Here is a 19,411-nt window from a genome sequence, read left to right as displayed (position 1 = left end):
TGAATCCACCTAACAGTTGCCTCGTCAATCCCATGTTTGGTCATTTTTTCAATAAGTATGAGATACTACGTCAAATGCTTTACTAAGGTCAAGATAAACTATAATCCACCGCATTTCCCTGATCAACCCAGTCGGTGATACTGTCATAGAAGGAAATTTGATTCGTCTGGCATGACTTGTTTGCTACAAACCCATGCCGTCTCTGGTTTATTACTCCATTTTCATCGAAGTATTTGCATACTTGCTGTATAATAATTTGTTCAAAGATCTTTCCCAGTATAGAAGTCAGGCTCACAGGCCTGTAGTTTCCTGGATCCACCTTCGTCCCTTTTTTGAAGATAGGGACATTTGCCCTTTTTCCAATCTTCTGGGACTTCTCCTGTTCTCCAGGAATTGTCAGAGATTATGGCAAGTGGTTTAGCAATTACCTCCACTGCTTCCTTTAGTATCCTAGGATGTAATTCATCTGGACCTTAAGACTTGAATTCATTTAAGTTAGCTAAGTGTTCCCTCACCATCTCTCTGCTTACAGATAGCCAGCATTCTTTTATTCCCCCGATAGCACAGGGAAGATCAGTTGATGTTCCATCTACTTTCTGAGAGAAAACAGATACAAAATATGAATTTAAAAGTTCGGCTTTCCGATCATTCTTAACCAATTCCCCATTTTCATCTTGTAAGCATCCAATAGTATCTTTAACTTTTCTTTTGCTTTTGACATATCCCCCAAATCCTTATTTATTGCTTTTGGCCTCTGTTGCAAGCCTCAATTCATTATTAGCTTTAGCTTTTCTGACACTTGCCCTGCAGTTTCTGCAGACCGCATTATATTCTTCTTTAGATATTCCTCCATCTTTCCATTTAATAAACATATTTTTCTTCATTTTTAACATGTGTGCAAATTCTGTGTTCATCCATCCTGGTCTCTTTAAATGCTTCCCATTCTACCTTCTTTTAGGGATTGTTAATAATTGTGCTTTGAGAATCTCATTTTGCAATATTTCCCAACCTTCTTGGACATTTCAGTCCTTAAGAACATCCAGCCATTGAATTCTTCCTACCCTCTTTCTAAATTCATTGAAATCTGTATTTAGGAAATCCAACCAATTACCGTATATACCGGCGTATAAGGCGACGGGGCGTATAAGACGACCCCCCAACTGTCACCTTATACGCCGGTATACAGTGGAGAAAAAAAAAAATTCATTACTCACCTCCCCCGGCGTTCTGTCGCGCTCTGGCAGGATGTCGCTCGCTCCTCGTCCCCGGCGCAGCATTGCTTTCTGAATGCGGGGCTTGAAATCCCCGCTTCCAGAAAGCTAATACACACGCCGGCAGCCATGACATCATTGAATAGTGTGATTGGCTAAAACACACGTGGCTTCAGCCAATCACACTATTCAATGACATCATTGAATGGGTGTGATTGCTAACACGTGCGCCTTCAGCCAATCACAGCCATTCAATGCTGTCATGGCTGCCGGCGTGTGTACTAGCTTTCTGGAAGCGGGGATTTCAAGCCCCGCATTCAGAAAGCAATGCTGCGCCGGGGACGAGGAGCGAGCGACATCCTGCCGGAGCGCGACAGAACGCCGGGGGAGGTGAGTAATGAAATTTTTTTTTTTTACACTTTTTTTTTTTTCGTATTACCGGCGCATAAGACGACCCCCGACTTCAGACCCGATTTTTCGGGGTTCAAAAGTCGTCTTATACGCCGGTATATACGGTATGTGTATCATACCACCAAGTTTCCATGATGCCTATGACATCATATTTCTCTTCCTGTGTTAGCTCAATTTCTCCTTGTTTGTTTCCCATGCTCTGTGCATTCGTATAAAAAGATTTGTTTGTAATCGGTGTCTCTTGCTCTTCTACTTTCCATCTGAATTGTTTGTCTTTGTTCTTTCTTTCCACTTCTAATAGCTAGGTTCTCAATAGTATTAATTAGCTGTATATTTTTCACTTCCCATATTGTTCTAGTTTAAAGCTCTCCTAATGAGTGAAGCAAGGCGCCCACAAAATATATGCTCACCTGTTTTTGCAAGGTGCAACCCATCTCTAGCAAGCAGTCCATCATAAGTAATTCACTTCATGGTCTAGGAATCCAAATCTTTGCTGACGGCTCAATTGACGTAGCCAGTTGTTCACCTCTAGAATCCTGTTCCATCTTCCTATTCCATGGCCATCCATTGGGAGGATGGATGAGAAGACAACCCATGCTCCTAGTTCCTTCACCTTCTTTCCGAGGTCTTCAAAGTCTCTGCAGATAGTTGCAAGGTAGTTTTTTGCAGTGTCATTTGTCCCTACATGTATTAGTAGGAATGGGTGGTGTTTTGTAAGACTGAAGAGACTTGACAGCCTATCAGACACCTCTTTGATTTGTGCACCTGGAAGACAGCGCACCTCTTGTGAGGTTATGTCATGTCTGCAGACAGCGGCCTCTGTTCCTCTCAATAGGGAATCACCTGCAACCAGCACTCTCCTTTTCTTCTTCACAACAGCACCTCTTTTTCTCCATTCAAGGTCACCCCTCTCAACTAAATAATTCCCAATTTTGATAACCCTTCTGGGTATTGTAGTCCGTCCATTCCATTTATTACTTTAATTGCCAACCTTTGTACCCTTTCAAGCTCTAATGTTCTTCTTCGATCAACTTCTGATCCAGGAAATAGCTCATCAGTAAAAAAACAAACAAAAAAAAAAACCCTTTAAGTTTACAAGTAATTAAATTCCTAGTAACAGTGACTCCCTCCAATATTGACATTTGTGGAGGATAAATATTGTGGTATTTTAATAAACTAGACTTTTACAGATGTGACAATACCAATTTTTTATTTGATGTAACAACTGGGAAAAGGTTTTTTTTTTAACTTAATAGTTAAAAACTATATTAATCTTACTTTTTTTGTAGTTCTTACAGGGGACTTGAGCTGGCAGTGGTCTGACTGCATGTACAATACTATTATAGGCAATCTTCATAGCCTAATAGAAGCGTAAACAGTATAAAACAGCATCTTTGTCCATCCCCATGGCAAATCAGTCTCACCAGTGGATCTTTCTGATGGAATTTTACAATTATGCAAAGCTGGTAAGAATATGCATATTTATAAAACATTTTATATTTGCCATTATAATGTATTGGGTGCAGCGAATTACAGTCACACTTCCCATCTGTTATATAAGGCTCATAGATACTTTAGGTTTGCACAACCTGGTGTCTGCAGAAAACCAGTGTATGAGCAGTCATAAAATGCTCTAGGTTCATGACTGTGGACGGGAAATCTGTTGAATTGTAATACTGTCTAGTCTAAGTTTATACCACATATTAGTTGGCTTAGTTAAACTGTTGGCACAATTCTGGCCCCCCAAGTCGGAAAAAGTGTCCAAGCATGTCGAAAAGCGCATAGTAAATGTGATGCAAAGCATGTGAGACAGTTCTCTGGTGCAACTGGAGCCGGAAAACTGTTGCATTTTGAATACTAAATCTGCCCCAAAAATGAAATTACCTTATTTCATATTTTAAATAAACATGGTAGGAGTTCTATAAAATACCCGGGCGTTCCATACAATCCATCTCAAACTGACTTGCAACATTATAATATATATGTATATATGTTGCTTCTCTGTATGCCCCACATCCTCATTTCTAAGTTGGAAGAAATAAAAAAAGAAAAAAAAAAGCAATTATGCCATTTTTGGAGGGTTTTGCTTTTATTGAGTTCACAGTGCAGTAAAAATGATGGTGATACCAAATTTATATATATATTTTTTTATACAGTACGACTTAAATATACTTAAAAAAATGCTTTCTGCCACCATCTCTTGTCCCCCATAACTTTAATTTTTTTGTTAAATTAGGTTGAGTGATGCTCATTTTTTGAGTGCTAATGTGTAGATTTTAATATTACCATTTTGGGGTACATTATGATGACTTTTTATTCAATAGGACATATGAATGGGGGTTGTCTTAATGAGGCAATGCCTTTAAATATAGGTTATTGTGATAGGTCTTTTATCAAGTTCTCAAATCATCTCTTCCATCTTCATTACAGCCAATTTGTATTTGAAGACAAGGAAAAGGTTGATGTGCAGGAAAACCAAAGCATTGAAGCTGACGACAAGGAGGCTAAATTGGAAATACTAGAAGTATACCATGACCTAATCCAGAGGCTGGAAGATCTCTACATCCAGTACAGGATGGGGAACAAAAAAAGGGTGAGAAGTAAAACTGGTAGAGAACAAAATAGGAGATGAAGAAGTAAAGATCGAGGAAGATGGAGGGTCTGTTTCTTTACAGCCAATTTGTCATTTGAAGAGAAGGAAAAGGAGGACGATGTTAAAGAAAATTAAGTATCAAAGCCGACGACAAAGTTCCTACATAACAAAGCCGTAAGCAAAGGAAAAAAGTTGGTCCTGTGCTCATAAGGAATGATAGTTGGAGGAATAATTAAAGTAGAAGAACTTACTTAAAGGGAGGTCTTTTTGCCTGAAACCTCCCTAAGTGGATTCCAAGTGAGATATGTAAATCCAGTCCAGCGGTCGACTAGAAGTATTTTAATGGTCTAATTCTCAGGTACATACATATAGCTCCAAGGAGAAACCTAAAAGTAGCATGATGGCAGGATGCTTGATACAGGGGCTTTTAATCGCTCCAAAACGCGTTGCATCCTCTACAGAACTTTTTTGTTTCTCTGTGCATCTATATGTACCTGTGAATTAGACCATTAAAATACTTCTAGTCAACCGCTGGACCTGGAATCCACTTAGGGAGGTCTCAGGCAAAGAGACCTCCTTTTAAGAAAGTTCTTCTACTTTAATTATTCCTCCAACTCATTCCTTATGAGAGCAGGACCAACTTTTTTCCTTTGCATACTCATTTATTCCTCGATCTCCCTACGTGTCGTCTGGTGCTGGTCTGGCTGCTCTACATCTTTGGTGGATGTACATAAGGTTTAAGATCTGTCTATTTGCAACTGGGACCCAGACGGAGTTTGCGGTCGGCCTGGTACATTCGGTGAGTCCACCTCTCAAGACTTCTAATATCTCTAGACAGAGCACTGTCCCTAACTCAGCCTTGCATAAGAAAGCCTTTCTACACAAGAACCTGAAGCCGGGTAACATCCTTCTGACTGCAGACGCCATGTCAAAACAACAGACTTTGGCATTGTGTATATGAGGACCAAATTAAAGTGTAGAGGTACAACTGGACATGTGGCCCCAGAAATGGTGAAGGACAAGGAACATGGACGAGGGGTGGATGATTTTGCTATTGGCATCATTCTGTATAAACTGTACACATGCAAGAGTCCTTCTCCTGGATATCATATCAGCAAAATTGAGCATGCTGTCATCCACCGTATTCTATGCTATCTAAGGTCTCTGAATCAAGTCATTCTGAACATCCTAAAAGGGCTGCTATGTAAAAATCAGTTCAAGTCGCCCAGAAAAACAGGAGATGTCAAGAAGCATCAATTTTTTGATGGCACAAATTAGGAGGATGTGGAAGCCAGGAGAGTGGTACCACTAGCAATCATAATAGCAGATTCTGTTGACCTCTGGACTATAGTAAACGGACAAACTGAAGAGTTAATGTAGAGCAGAAGATCTTCAATAGATTCAGCTTTGTATGTCCAGAATATTCATCACAATATCATCCTGTTATCATCGAGAGCAAGCCTTAAACATCCAAACTATTTACCATAGAATCATAGTCACTCAAGAAGAAAGAAAAGTGGTCAACAAACAAAGCTAGTGGATGACCAAGCTAATGAAATCCATCTATATTCTCCATCTATGAATTCCTACTGATGTCCACAACCTGACACCATGTAGCATCTCCTGTAAAAGGCAGCCTTGTCACCACTAACACCAGTGGATGGGCCAACGACAACCAATCCAAAATCTCACTGCATATAGATGTTACCATGGTAGGTGAGTAGAAAATGAAGATAAGTCATTGTCCTCTGATTTTCATGCCCCTTGAGAACTAAGATGTGTGTGATACGTGTGCTGCTGGAATCTGTAGTGCTAAGGGTTCTAGCAGCACAGCCCACAATGATTGAGCTGGCTGGGTGTGGTAACTTCCTACTAGCCAATCCCCTGGGTCTTGGCTCACATATAAACCCTGCTCCTGGCAGTGTCTGTCTGGGTTCCAGGGTGAGCAGTCATGTTACTTCTGTGCTGTGTAACTTGTTATTTGTTCTGTGCAGCTTGTTCCCACTCTGATCTGTGTTTGCATGTAGGTCTGTTGTGTCTCTCTGCTTCCCCAAGTCGGTTTGGACACCTGTAGTCCTTGTCTGTAGTATATACAGCGCCCCCCCCCCCCCTTTACAGGTTCGGCCTCCAAAAATCTTATGTCTCACTCTGTGTGTCAGTTGGTGGATCCCTGACACAGCTCCTTATATCAGCTCGGTGGCTGACTGTCTATTCCCCTATATGAGGACACATAGACTTGCTGTGGAGTTTCATCTGTGATCTGTTCTGCCCTATTGCAGTTTGCTGTGTGATCTGTGCTCTGTTCTGTTGCAGCTTGCTGTGTGATCTGTGCTCTGTTCTGTTGCAGCTTGCTGTGTGATCTGTGCTCTGTTATGCCCTGGTGCAGCTTGCTGTATGATCTGCGCTCTGTTCTGTCCTGCTGCAGCTTGCTGTGTGATCTGTGTCCTGTTCTGTTGCAGGTTGCGGTGTGATCTGTGTCCAGTGCTGCTGGACTCCTGGTTAGTGTAGGGACTGGTGGTATAGCCAAAAGCCGTGAAGTGGCCCGCTAGCTTCCACGTTTTGATCAAAATATCAACTAATACCTGGTATTTATATATAGCTTATCACCTTTTACTAGTGGTTGCATTTTGTCTGTTTTCTGGCTGTGTGTCCTGTTGTTCTGTCCCTGTCATGTGGCATGTGTATGTATCCTGTTCTGGTGCGTGGTTCCTAGGATCAGCTAGGGCCCAGTTCCGAAGACCGCTGGGCTGCCCTTTATTGGGGTGATGTCCTCGCTCAGGTAGAGCCATGTCATCCTCCTGGTAACACGGGTCAGTTGCTTGAAAACCGGTGTGCACCTCTGTCTATCCATCTTTTTGGTCACGATTGTGTGGGCCCCGTGCTTAGTTTGCCCACATGATCGTAACAGTGTGTTATAGATGTTCATTTGACATTACAAACAGTTTGTCTCATGATTTTTACTTTGTTCTTATGAGATTCTGCTTATTCTGAAATCTCCATCACGACCAGTAACCTTCATCGTACATCCATGACCTCTTCATAAAACCATTCCTCTGTCTCCATAACTTGCTGCCCCGGAAGGTGCTGAACGATGAACAACACAAAATCCATCTGATGAACTCATTGTCCCTCAGTAAAATCATCCATCACATCTCAACTGTTCATCTACTGGTATCTGACACAACGGACCCACCATTCCAACTGGACACTGTGATTATGACACCTAGTAAAGTCCAGTGCTATTATTGCTAGATAATAGAAACTGTAGAACTATGATGGACAATGATCTAGATCTTCTAATAGAAGCACCTAAGGTAAATTTTACTAGTGATGGATAATACTAGAAGAGCCCACAGTTATACAGTATATATATATGTGAGGAACGAATATCCTTGTAGAGATTACTGGATGTGCGATGTGTTTACTCTATGTGACACTTGTTGTCGCTTGTTAGACGTGCCAGTGTCGTAGTACCTTAACCACGATGCGGAAGAAGACTAGTCGCTCTGCTCCTACAGAGGTTGCTGGTTGACATATTTTGTGTTAAGGTTGCCTGCTACTATCTTTATCTGTATAGTTCCACGTTTGTATTTTCCGCAGTGTCCCCCACCTCTGAGAGAAGTTTTATTAGGTGTGTGTTCTTCTCTGGTGTACCTATCAGCAGGTAGGGAGGGCTTTATATTCCTACCCCTGCCTTAGTTCTTTGCTTTTTATTGCAGTTCAGTTGGTCATGATGGTTGAAGCGGTGTCCAAGTCCTCCTGGAGTTAGTTCTGCATCTGAGTTAGGTTGCGGTTTATTTCCCTCTCTCTTGATTATTCATTCTGTGGTTCAGTCTTCTCCCTTGCCCAGTTAGGGTCAGGTAGCAGGCCAAGAGGCGTAAGGCATGTTCGCACTTATCAGAGCGGTCAATCTGGTTTTAGGTAGGGACATTCCCAGTTGGGAGCAGAGTCCGTTTTCCCTCTTATTTAATGTTTTCCTTTGTTGAATAGGGGTTGTACGAAGCATTGCGTTTCCCATTTGTCCGTTGTTGACACAGCCTTGTGTCTGTCCTGGGAGAGGTGTGCATTGCACCCAGGTGAAATGTGACAATACTGATCTGGATATGTGTATCTATATTATTACAGGAAAGACCAAATGAAACAACTAAGTCTACTGGACTTTCCTATTTACCGGACTTGACAACTCAGTTGCGCATCCACCACTTAACATCCACGTAGAATCGAGCTCCGACAATCCAGGGTTTTATTCTGATCGCATATTTAGGGTCGGGGAGGAACTTCTATCTCCCCTTCTATAAGAACCAACCAACATTTAGTCCTCAGGTTTTTTTTGCTTCCCTCTAGGCCAACATAGCAAGTAATTACAGGTTAGAATTGAAGGACTTCTTTCAACCTTACTTGCCTTGTAACCTAATCTAAACGTCTCATCTACAATGTGATGACAACAACTGAAGGAAGCTGTTGAGAAAGAAAATAGGTCCTTTACCCCCTGGATTTGACAGAAGGAAGCTTCTAAGATTGGAAGCAGCTCCTTCACCCATCGTACTTGATAGAAGAAAGCTGCCGAGAATGGAAGCAGCTCCTTCTCCCATTGGACATGACAACCAGAAGACCCAAAGGCTCAACGTGATGCAGGAAGAACATCCTAGAGGAATCCAGAAAATCATCACCTCTGTGTTATCTAGACCTGGATTTCCAGAAGCAACAGAGGTGTAAGCCAAGGCCTGGAGAGCGGAATCACCATTATCTGCTCCTTTCTAGTCACTATATGATAATTACATCTTTCATGCATTAATAATAAATATATAAATTTGAGCCTTTTCTCTGCACAGGTGCAAAATACAAAAAAATTCACAGAAGTGCTACACATCATTATATGAATTTGTTGAAATCTATACCACACACTTTTTTCTACACCAGAAAGTCACATAAAGCTATGCAACAAATAACACATTCTCCATGATGTGCAACAATTACCAGAATTGCAGGTGTGATCTATTCTCCCAGCAGCTCCTTTTATCCATTCCCCTTGGACAAAGCCCCCTTTTTTATTCCTCCCACTTAACATTTCCCCCTTCTTCATTCTTCTTGTGACTCCATTCTTGCCCTTTTCTTTAAGGCTTCCTCCATCATTCCCAAGCAGTGTACAGTGCAGAATTACTCAGCTGCCCCAATGATGCAACTTTCCATATACGGACTGCTACATCATCGTGGAATCTTTGGGGCAGCTGGATATGGCATAACTGTCCATACATAGAAAAGTTACATCATTGGGGCATCCACAGGAACAGCCGAGTAGTCTTGCACTGTATACTGCTGGAGAGAGGAGAGACACCCGGAAATTCGGAGTAGCTATGGACCTGCGCATGCACAGAACAGCCAGTCAATTCTGCCTACAATTGTGCTAAACAATCCATGAATGTGCTGGTCCGTGGTTGCACAATATTTGGATGGTTCTATGGATGACGTAAGAGATATCATCTACCTCATACTTCACTCATAGAAAGAACAGCCAAGGACTGGAACATTGTTGGCAAGATAGATGGTCTGGGGACCATTCAGGCATAATTTACATACAACTGACAAATTAACCCTTTCCTGCCCCAGGATGTAAACGTACATCCGATAGTTCCTTAAAAACAAAAAAAAAGGTATATCCTATGCACAATGTAGACACAGAAGGTGAACCCTAGCCCTCTGCAACCTAATATATATATATATATATATATATATATATATATATATATATAAGTAGCAAGGGGGGTAGTCTTGCCTCAGGCTCGCTGATCTCTCGTACCAGAAATGGCGCACCACACGGGTAAACACGGCTCAGGAATAGTGCATCTCTTTGTCTGGCTCCTGCCATCGTTTATTTATCACAGCACATCACATAACAACGAATCACCTCAATGTCCATAAGCACCCCAACTTGGGTGGGAGTCCAGTGGCGTCATCCCTGTCGGACTCTTTGCTTTTCAGGCCACCAGCCTGCAACACCTTCCTATGCTGCACTGGCCCTCTCTCAGGTGTTGAGGTTAGGGGCGTCACCCTGTCAACCGCTGGCCTTCTTGGTCTGCACCAGAGCCTGGGCTAGCAGCCCTCCCAGCTCCACTTGAGCTGTCTCTCTCCCTCTTGTCTTTGGCAGGAACCCGGGGCTTTTATCTGGTCCCTGCTCCACCCCTTGGTTAACCCTCGCACCAGGAGTCCTGTCTCTGGCCCTCTACAGGCCCCCCTGTGCACTGCACCGCTACAATATATATTCGTAATTGTACAGAGGAAAAAAATGTATCATGTAATTTATGCTGCATGATTAATGCTGTAAAGGAACCTGTAAAAAAAATGGCAGTATTTATGTGTTTTTGCTTCCTGTCCTCCAAAAAATATTAGTAGAAGTTATACAGTATATTGTGTGCCAAAAAAATGGTACCGATAAAAACTACAGCTGAACATGCAAAAACAAAGCACTCATATGGGTGCCATGTCGACAGAAAGTTAAAAAAGTTATGGGTTTTGAGAAGTGAAGATGAACCCCCCCTCCTCCAAAAAAAAAAATTGCCTCATCCTAAGGCCCAAAATTGGCCACATCACTAAGTAAAACATTTAAAGAGTTCTATTTTTTCATGTCATTCTGGCTGTTTAGTCATTTAATGAATGAAGACATCAGCTTTATGTTTGCACTATTCTTTCTGCTGTACATTGCATCTGCTCAGTAAAGGACATTCAGGTATGTATTTCTGGAACACTTCATACTTTCCATCCTCCCTCTGATAACGTCAGTGAACTCTACACGGTCCCTCATTTGGTTTACGGTGACATGCTGTGCTCTGAGGGTACAGTTTGGCATATAATGCTAGCAGTTTATTCTAACCTGTAGTGCTGGCAATAAACCAGAATTGCTTGCCTTATTTAACTGCCTATTACTTTACACAGTGAAGCTTAGCGGAGACTGAGAAGTCCTTGGTTGCCACATTAGACCCGGTCACAAGCGCTCTCTCCTCAGTAATAACACGTTCCTCGCTCAGTTCTAATGACGTCTGGTGAGGTTTCCAATTAGTAAATTAATGTGAGCTCAAAAAATGTCTTCAGGATGTCAACAATATTGTGATTATTTCAGGAACAGAAGGTGACCGTAAAATCTTTAGTATCGTCTGTCTTACTGAGACAATAAAAGAACCTAAATATATAAAAACTTATTGCTGCCTTGGAAATCCCTGTGATGCACATCACTACACAATTATAGGTGACGCCGAAACGACACAACAGTTTTATGGTATTATTTCTATGTACTTCAAGCCTTTCTGATTGAGGTGACTGCATACACCGTAGACGAAGCAATGACGAGTACAGAGATATATATGGTAGAGCAGTTTATGTAAAACAGATTTTCTTTGCATATTGAGCAATCAGAGTGATATGATTTACAGTTGTAGCAGCTATGGCAATTGATGATGACAATATATTTGGTGTGACACTGTTTTACATGTAAATATAGTGGATGGTCACTTTTGTGTGACCCTTAGAATAACTTTTAAATGCATTTTCTGGAATGATGAAAAAGTGAATTTATTCTTCTGAGACAGTCCTACGGTAGAATGAGGTATACTTCATAGAATTATGGAATGGTAGAGTTGGAAGGGACCTCCAGGGTCATCGGGTTCAACCCCCCTGCTCAGTGCAGGATCACTAAATCATCCTAGAAAGAGGTCTGTCCAGCCTTTGTTTGAACATTTCCATTGAAGGAGAACTCACCACCTCCTGTGGCAACCTGTTCCACTCATTGATCACCCTCACTGTCAGAATTTTTTTTCTAATATCTAATCTCTGTCTCCTCCCTTTCAGTTTCATCCCATTGCTTCTGGTCTTTCCTCGTACAGATGAGAATAGGGCTGATCCCTTTGCACTGTGACAGCCCTTCAGATATTTGTAGACAGCTATTAAGTCTCCTCTCAGCCTTCTTTTTTGCAAGCTAAACATTACCAGATCCTTTAACGATTCATCATAGGACATGATTTGCAGACCGCTCACCATCTTGGTAACTTTTTTTCTGAACTTGCTCCAGTTTCTCATTTTTTCAATAAGTATGATATGAGATACTTTGTCAAATGCTTTACTAAAGTCAAGATATACTATATCTACTGTATTTCCCTGATCAACCCAGTCGGTGATTCTGCCATAGAAGGAAATTACATTTGTCTGGCATGACTTGTTTGTTACAAACCCATGCTGGCTCTGGTTTGCTTAATTACTCCATTTTTATCCAAGTACTTGCATACTGTTAGGTGCACTGTTCAGACACAATCTTCTGCTTCTGTGTCTGGCAAACATGGGCGTCGTCCTATTCTCTTTGTTCCCTGACCTTATTCACTCTCTTACAGCACTCTTAGGGTTAATAGCTTCAGGCCTCCTGTTCAGCGGATGCACCTCTTCCAATCACCGTCCTATATAGCTGCCCTGGGCCTTTCAGACCCTGCTGCAGTGTTGTTGAGAGATTGTTCCACGTTCTGCTTGTGCTCTTCGTTCGTGTACTTTGTGGTCTGTTAGTCCCGTTATCCGCTTCTTTTTTTTAATCCTTGTCAGCTTGTTCCTCCTTTGTTTCTGTATTCCCTGGTGTTATTCTATCTTTGTCCTATAGGTGTTCTGGCCCGCCAGGGTAAGTCAGTGCCTAGAGGAAGACTGTGGGGTCGTACTTATCAGGACGAGTGCTCCGCTTATAGGCAGGGGTTTCCCTCTCCTGGTTATCAGTTCAGGGCAAGATACCTTCCCTAGTTTCCATCCATATACGGGGATGCTCATATGGTATCTTACTTTGCACGCTGGGGTTGGCTGTCAGCCGTGCTGGATTGGAACTTCAACTACCCAGTAGGTTGACACAGTGGTTTCACATCCACAGTCCTTACACATACATGCTGTTAAATAATTTGTTGAAAGATCTTTCCCAGTATAGAAGTCAGGCTCACAGGCCTGTAGTTTCCTGGGTCCACCTCTTTCTCTTTTTTAAAGATATGGACAACATATGCCCTTCTCCAATATCCTGGGAGTTCTCCTGTAGCAGTGCTGGCAAACCTTTTAGTGACAGAGTGCCCAAACTGCAATCCAAAACACCAACAGGTCAGTGGGTGGGGCTTCTCCAATGTTCTGGGATTTCTCCTGTAGAAGTGATGGCGAACCTTTTAGAGACCAAGTGCCCAAAACGCAACCCCAAACCCACTTTTTTAAAATCACAAAGTGCCAACACGTCGGGGGGCGGGGCTTATCAGGATGCATGATTTTTACCTCCGTGGTTATAAAAAAGGACAGGGCCGCTTCAAAATAAACAAGGAGGAACGCCTTGTGTTTTTTTCCTAGCTGGAGCACCACTGATGTGAAGTTTGACTGGAAATCAGTTACATACTCGCATCTCATGTCATAATATGCGGCACTCCCCTTCACCTCCTCCAATGGCTTCCCGCTGTAAGCGCTCCCTGGCTTCTGGTTACCAGCAGCCTGTAGTGGCATCACCTGACCAGCACCACCACACCTGACCAGGCCACTGGGAATCAGAAGCCGGGCAGCACTGACTGCAGGAAGCCTTCAGAGACGGTGAGGGGAAGCGCCGCGGATTTGCGGTTGATTCCAATCAAAATCCAATGGCCTCTGTAATAATACTGTCCACTATATTGGCCTTAGTAGTAATCGTGTCCTCCACAGTGGCCTCTGTAGTAATAGTGTCCCCTATATTGGCCTCTATAGTAATAGTGTCCCCTATATTGGCCTCTGTAGTAAGTGTCCCCCACAGTGCCCTCTGTAGTAATAGTGTACCCCCCATTGGCCTCTGTAGTAATAGTGTCCCCTAGATTGGCCTTAGTAGTAATAATGTCCCCCACAGTGCCCTCTGTAGTAATAGTAATCCCTTTATTCGCCTCGTAGTAATAGTGTCCCCCACAGTGGCCCCAGTAGTAATAGTGACTGCTACAGTGGCCTCAGTAGTAAAAGTGACCCCCCACAGTGGCCTGAGTAGTAAAGGTGACTCCCACAGAGGCCACAGTAGTAATAGTGACCGCCTTAGTGACCTCAATAGTGTCCCCAGTAATAATATTAACCCCACAGTAGCCTCAGTAATAATATTAAACGCACAGTAGCCTCAGTAATATAAACCCCACAGTAGCTTCAGTAATAATATTAACCTCACAGTAGCCCCAGTAATAATATTAACCCCACAGTAGCCCAAGTAATAACCCCAAAGTCACCGCAGTAGTAATATTACCCCACAGTAGCCCCAGTAGTAATATTAACCCCCTCAGTAACAATATTAAAACACAAGTACCCCCAGTAGTAATATTAACCCCACAGTAGCCCTAGTAATAACCCCAGAGTACCCCTAGTAATAACCCCACAGTACCCCCAGGAGTAATATTAACCCCACCGTAGTCACAGTAGTAATATTAACCCCCCCAGTAGCAATATTAACCCCACAGCAGCCCCAGTAGTAATATTAACTCCACAGCAGCCCCAGTAATAATATTAACCCCACAGTAGCCCCAGTAGTAATATTACCTACACAGCAGCCCCAGTAATAATATTAAACCCACAGTAGCCCCAGTAGTAATATTAACCCCACAGTACCCCCAGTTGTAATATTAACCCCTTCAGTAGTATTAACCCCACAGTAGCCCCAGTAATATTAATCCCATAGTAGCCCAGTAATATTAACCCCCCTCAGTAGCAATATTAACCCAACAGTAGCCCCATCAGTAATATTAATCCCACAGTAGCTCCAGTAATAATATTAACCCCTCAGTAGCCCCAGTATTATTATTAACCCCGCAGTAGCCCCAGTAGTAATAGGCCTCCCCACGCCATACATTTACCTCCTCTTTGTAGTCAGTGCTGCTCCTCCTCTTTTTGGCGCTGCTGCAGGGGCACATATTCTCTAAAGTGTGTGCGCCCGAAACGCTTCCTCCCTTCTCCTCTTCTGTGGAACAAAGGAGGAGGATCCGCAGTGCACACACTGACGTCAGAGTGTGCATTGGGATCAGCGTCGCTGCGTGACTATCCACCGGGGAACCGCGGCAACCCAGCCGGTAATCAGTATTGTGGTGAGCAGCTGTCGGCACATGTGCCAACACAGGGGGCTCAGCATTCCTCCACCGGCACGCTTGCCCATAGGTTCGCCACCACGGCCCTATAGCATCTTCAACTTTTCTTTTGACATACCCACAAAATCCTTTTTTTAAATCTTGGCCTCTTTTGCAAGTCTCAATTCATTAGTAGTTTTTCTCATACTTCTACAGTTTCTGTAGACTGCATTTTATTCCTCTTTTGATACCCCCCCCCCTTCCATTTGATAAACATATTTTTCTTCCTTTTTAGAATGTATGTACGTTCTGTGTTCATCCATCCTTGTCTCTTTAAATGCTTCCCATTCTTCCTTCCTTTAGGGATTGTTAACGATTGTGCTTTGATAATCTCATTTTGCAATATTTCCCAACCTTCTTGGGCATTTCTGTCCTTAAAGGGGTTGTCTCGCGAAAGCAAGTGGGGTTAAGTACTTCTGTATGGCCATATTAATGCACTTTGTAATATACATCGTGCATTAAATATGAGCCATACAGAAGTTATTCACTTACCTGCTCCGTTGCTGGCGTCCCCGTTGCCATGGCTCCGTCTAATTTCGGTGTCTTCTTGCTTTTTTAGACGCGCTTGCGCAGATGGGTCTTCTCCCTTCGGCAGCAGCGGCGTTTTGGCTCCGCCCCCTTGTACGCGTCATTGCGTAGCTCCGCCCCCGTCACATGTGCCGATTCCAGCCTCCTGATTGGCTGGAATCGGCACATGTGATGGGGCGGAGCTACGTGATGACGCGTGCAAGGGGGCGGGGCCAAAACGCCGCTGCTGCCGAGCGGAGCCGAAGGGAGAAGACCCATCTGCGCAAGCGCGTCTAAAAAAGCAAGAAGACACCGAAATTAGACGGAGCCATGGAGACAGGGACGCCAGCAACGGAGCAGGTAAGTGAATAACTTCTGTATGGTTCATATTTAATGCACGATGTATATTACAAAGTGCATTAATATGGCCATACAGAAGTACTTAACCCCACTTGCTTTCGCGAGACAACCCCTTCAAGAACATCCAGCCATTGGATTCTTCCTATCCTCTTTCTGAGCCCATTAAAATCTGCCTTTCTGAAATCCAACCCTGAGGTCTGAGTCTGCACCGGTCTTCCTCCCCTTGTTATCCAAAATCCAAAGATTGCAAGACTACTGCCTCCTGAGATCCCAGCCACCTGCACTTCCTCAACCATTGCCTCCCTGTTGGTAAAAATTAGGTCCAAGATAGCAGATCCCCTTGTTTTCTCTTCTACCTTTTGGAAGATAAAGTTGTCAAGAAAACAGCGGATAAGAATTTGTTGGATCCATTACTCTTACCTGAGAGATTCCCAACAAATGTCTGGATCGGTAAAATCTCCCATGATCACTATGTTGTGCTTTATGAGAGCTTGGCCATCTGATGTAGAAAGAGTTCCTCCATATCTTCTACTTGTCCGGGCGGCCTATAGTAAATGCCTACAATGGTGTGCTTTCTGTTGTTCTCTCCTTGTATTCTTACCCAAACAGTTTCTACAGAACTCCCGCGCTCTGAAGCTTGAATCTTAGTGGAGATGACTGTTTTCGTAACATACAACACAACACCTCCTCCCCTTTTATTAGGTCTGTTTCTTATAAATAAGTTGTACCTTCAAGCCTTGTATTCCAATCATGTGTATCATTCCACCAAGTTTCCGTAATGCCTATGTCATTGTAACCATGAGACCGGTCAGGGACCACGGGTGGCAGTGGTGCAGTTCAAAGCAGCCTTCAGGTCGGCGAGTGGTGGTGCCGTGCTCCAGTGTGCGGGCGCGGCGTGTGGCGCGCACGCGCCTACTATGAGAGGCGCATGCTCTCTACCTCTGTGAGTTATAGTGGCTGGCTGGGAGCTCCAGTCATCCGGCTTGATTGGTCTCCGCCCAAGGGGTGGAGACTCCTGAATGTAGTCTGGCAGCTGCTGATAGCAGTTGCCAGTTATTGGTTCCGTTCCCTGTGTGTCTGACTTCAGTCCTGCTCCAGTGAAAGTTACCTTGTCTCGATCCAGCTCTGCCTGTGTTCTGTGGTTTTCCTGTCGTCTTGGTTTATTCTATCGGCCTAGCCTGTCGGTACTAGTAAGTTGTTATCTGCATAGGTACGGCGGTTCCTTCCTGCCCTGCCACTAGGCAGCGTAGGATCAGTGTTGGCGGTCTTGACCTGTCCACCTTTAGGGCTACCTCCAGGAAGGGACATTGGTGTGGGTGAGGGTCAGGGAGTCCCGCGCCGTGCGTACCTGTGCACACTACTAGTACTGTAACAGACATTATATTTCTCTTCCTGTGTTAGGAGCTCCAATTCTCCTTGTTTGTTTCCCATGCTCTGTACATTTGTGTAGAAACATTTTAGTTTGTGATCGGTGTCTCTTACTCCTCTACTTTCCTTCAGAATTTTTTGTCTTTGTTCTTTCTTTCCACTTCTAATACCAAGGTTCTCAATTGTATTCATTTGCTGTATATTTGTACCTGGCCTTTACTTCCCTTCCGCTATTGTTCTAGTTCACACCATTACTTTACAGTACATGGCAGATGACAAATACAGTACCTCATTTTTCCTGGAAAATTCTTTGCCAATTTGCTTGCACATCTTGCCAACATCAGAACCGTTCCCATCCCAGGTGTCTGTGGCGGCTGTGGAAGTGTTATTCCCAGACACGTTGGACAGATGCTCTGAGACAAAGAAGAGATAGAATGCTGTAATTCCATAATACATCACAGTGACATTAGCTTTCCTTGTGTAAACTGTTGCCCTGTAATCTGTCTTGTTATCACGCTTGTGAAACATTTACCTTGTTCTGGAGGACCTAGTATGTCTGCACATTACACGTACATCACATTGATTTCATAATCCTCTGCAGATTGGCGCTACAGGGAAATGAAACATTTAGGCCACCTTCACACGGGGCGTATCTGCTGAGAGCATTCCCATTCCACATAAAAAAACTGCAGCAAATACAATGCAAATCTACAGTAGTCAAATCTGCACCTAAATGCTGTGGATTCTGCTATTCCTTTTTGCGAATCTGTCTCACATTTTAACCCTAGTTTTTCAGGGGTTAAAATCAGCAGCATAAGGGCACTCACACACAACGCTGTAAAACGCCTCCATTGATTTCAATGGGGCTTCTCAGACTAGCGTTCGGGCACTGTCTGTTTAATGGGGAGCATTTTTAACAACTCTCAAAAATGCAGTAGAATGCTGTGTACAGCGGTTTACCGTATTTTTGAACGCAGCGTTGTATGCCACCAAGAGAGAAAGTGAAAGTGAAGTCATCGGCTTTCTTTGCCTGCATTGTTACAATGCAGGCAAATGCTCACACTTAACGTTGTAGAAAGCAGGTCTGCCCTAGTACAAACACAGTGTTTACAAATGCAGCGTTTTTACCAACGCCTGCATGAGAGTGGCCTTAATCGGAATGTTACAAATTAAGATTCTGCAGTGTTTTTCCAAAACATTGTCGATTCGTTACAGAAAAGTTCCGTGGCATGTGCAGATTTTAGAATTTTTCTCCACATGTACTGAAAATGCTAACGAACTTACGCTGTCCTTAGGTTAGATGCACACTTACCATGAATGTGAGTTGTGCCCGAGAGGCTTGGGTACACGTTGCATTGGACAGCACACAGACACACAAAGGCAGCACATTCATATGCATCGGCATGTCCTATTTTTTTATTTGTGACATGCCTAGAAATAGGACATGCAACAAGTTTTTTTCACACCTTCACAGATTCCTGAGTTCCGATTTGAGCTGACGAGGCTACAGCCACGGCCATGGCCACCTCAGAGCTCCCGACAGGCTGGCATAAGTTTTCTTCACTATCGAAAGTAGGCCTGCACATCCAATTGTTCCGAGAAGGCATTTTTCAGGTTGTTCTTTATCATGATGATGTTGCTCATGAAGCTTCTGAGCAGAAAGCAGAAGGCCAGCTTGTTTTGCAAAATTAGTAGCAGCTTCTTCACTGGAAGTTAAAAGGCAAAATTTGTGCATATTGGGATCAGAAACCATCACTCACTGGCGCTCGGGATGTGGCCATGTCATTGTCGGGAGCTGGGAGGTGGGATTGCTGGCTGCTCAAGTCGGGAGCTTGGCATGGCTGTAG

The 19,411-nt window shown here is 43.4% G+C and overlaps 1 protein-coding gene across 1 annotated transcript in view; it reads right to left on the bottom strand.

The window, feature by feature from the left end:
* SYCP2 (synaptonemal complex protein 2) overlaps nt 1-19,411 on the bottom strand; it is a 100,700-nt gene that overhangs the window by 26,697 nt on the left and 54,592 nt on the right. The window contains exon 16 of the mRNA XM_066585853.1: nt 17,853-17,977. Within this exon, the coding sequence (XP_066441950.1) occupies nt 17,853-17,977 (125 nt within the window). The remainder of the gene's footprint in view (nt 1-17,852; nt 17,978-19,411) is intronic.

Source organism: Eleutherodactylus coqui, chromosome 13 (genome assembly GCF_035609145.1).
Source record: "Eleutherodactylus coqui strain aEleCoq1 chromosome 13, aEleCoq1.hap1, whole genome shotgun sequence".
Classification (NCBI taxonomy): Eukaryota; Metazoa; Chordata; class Amphibia; order Anura; family Eleutherodactylidae; genus Eleutherodactylus; species Eleutherodactylus coqui.
Note: the sequence above shows the minus strand (reverse complement) of the source record. Positions and strands in the feature narration are given on the sequence as shown.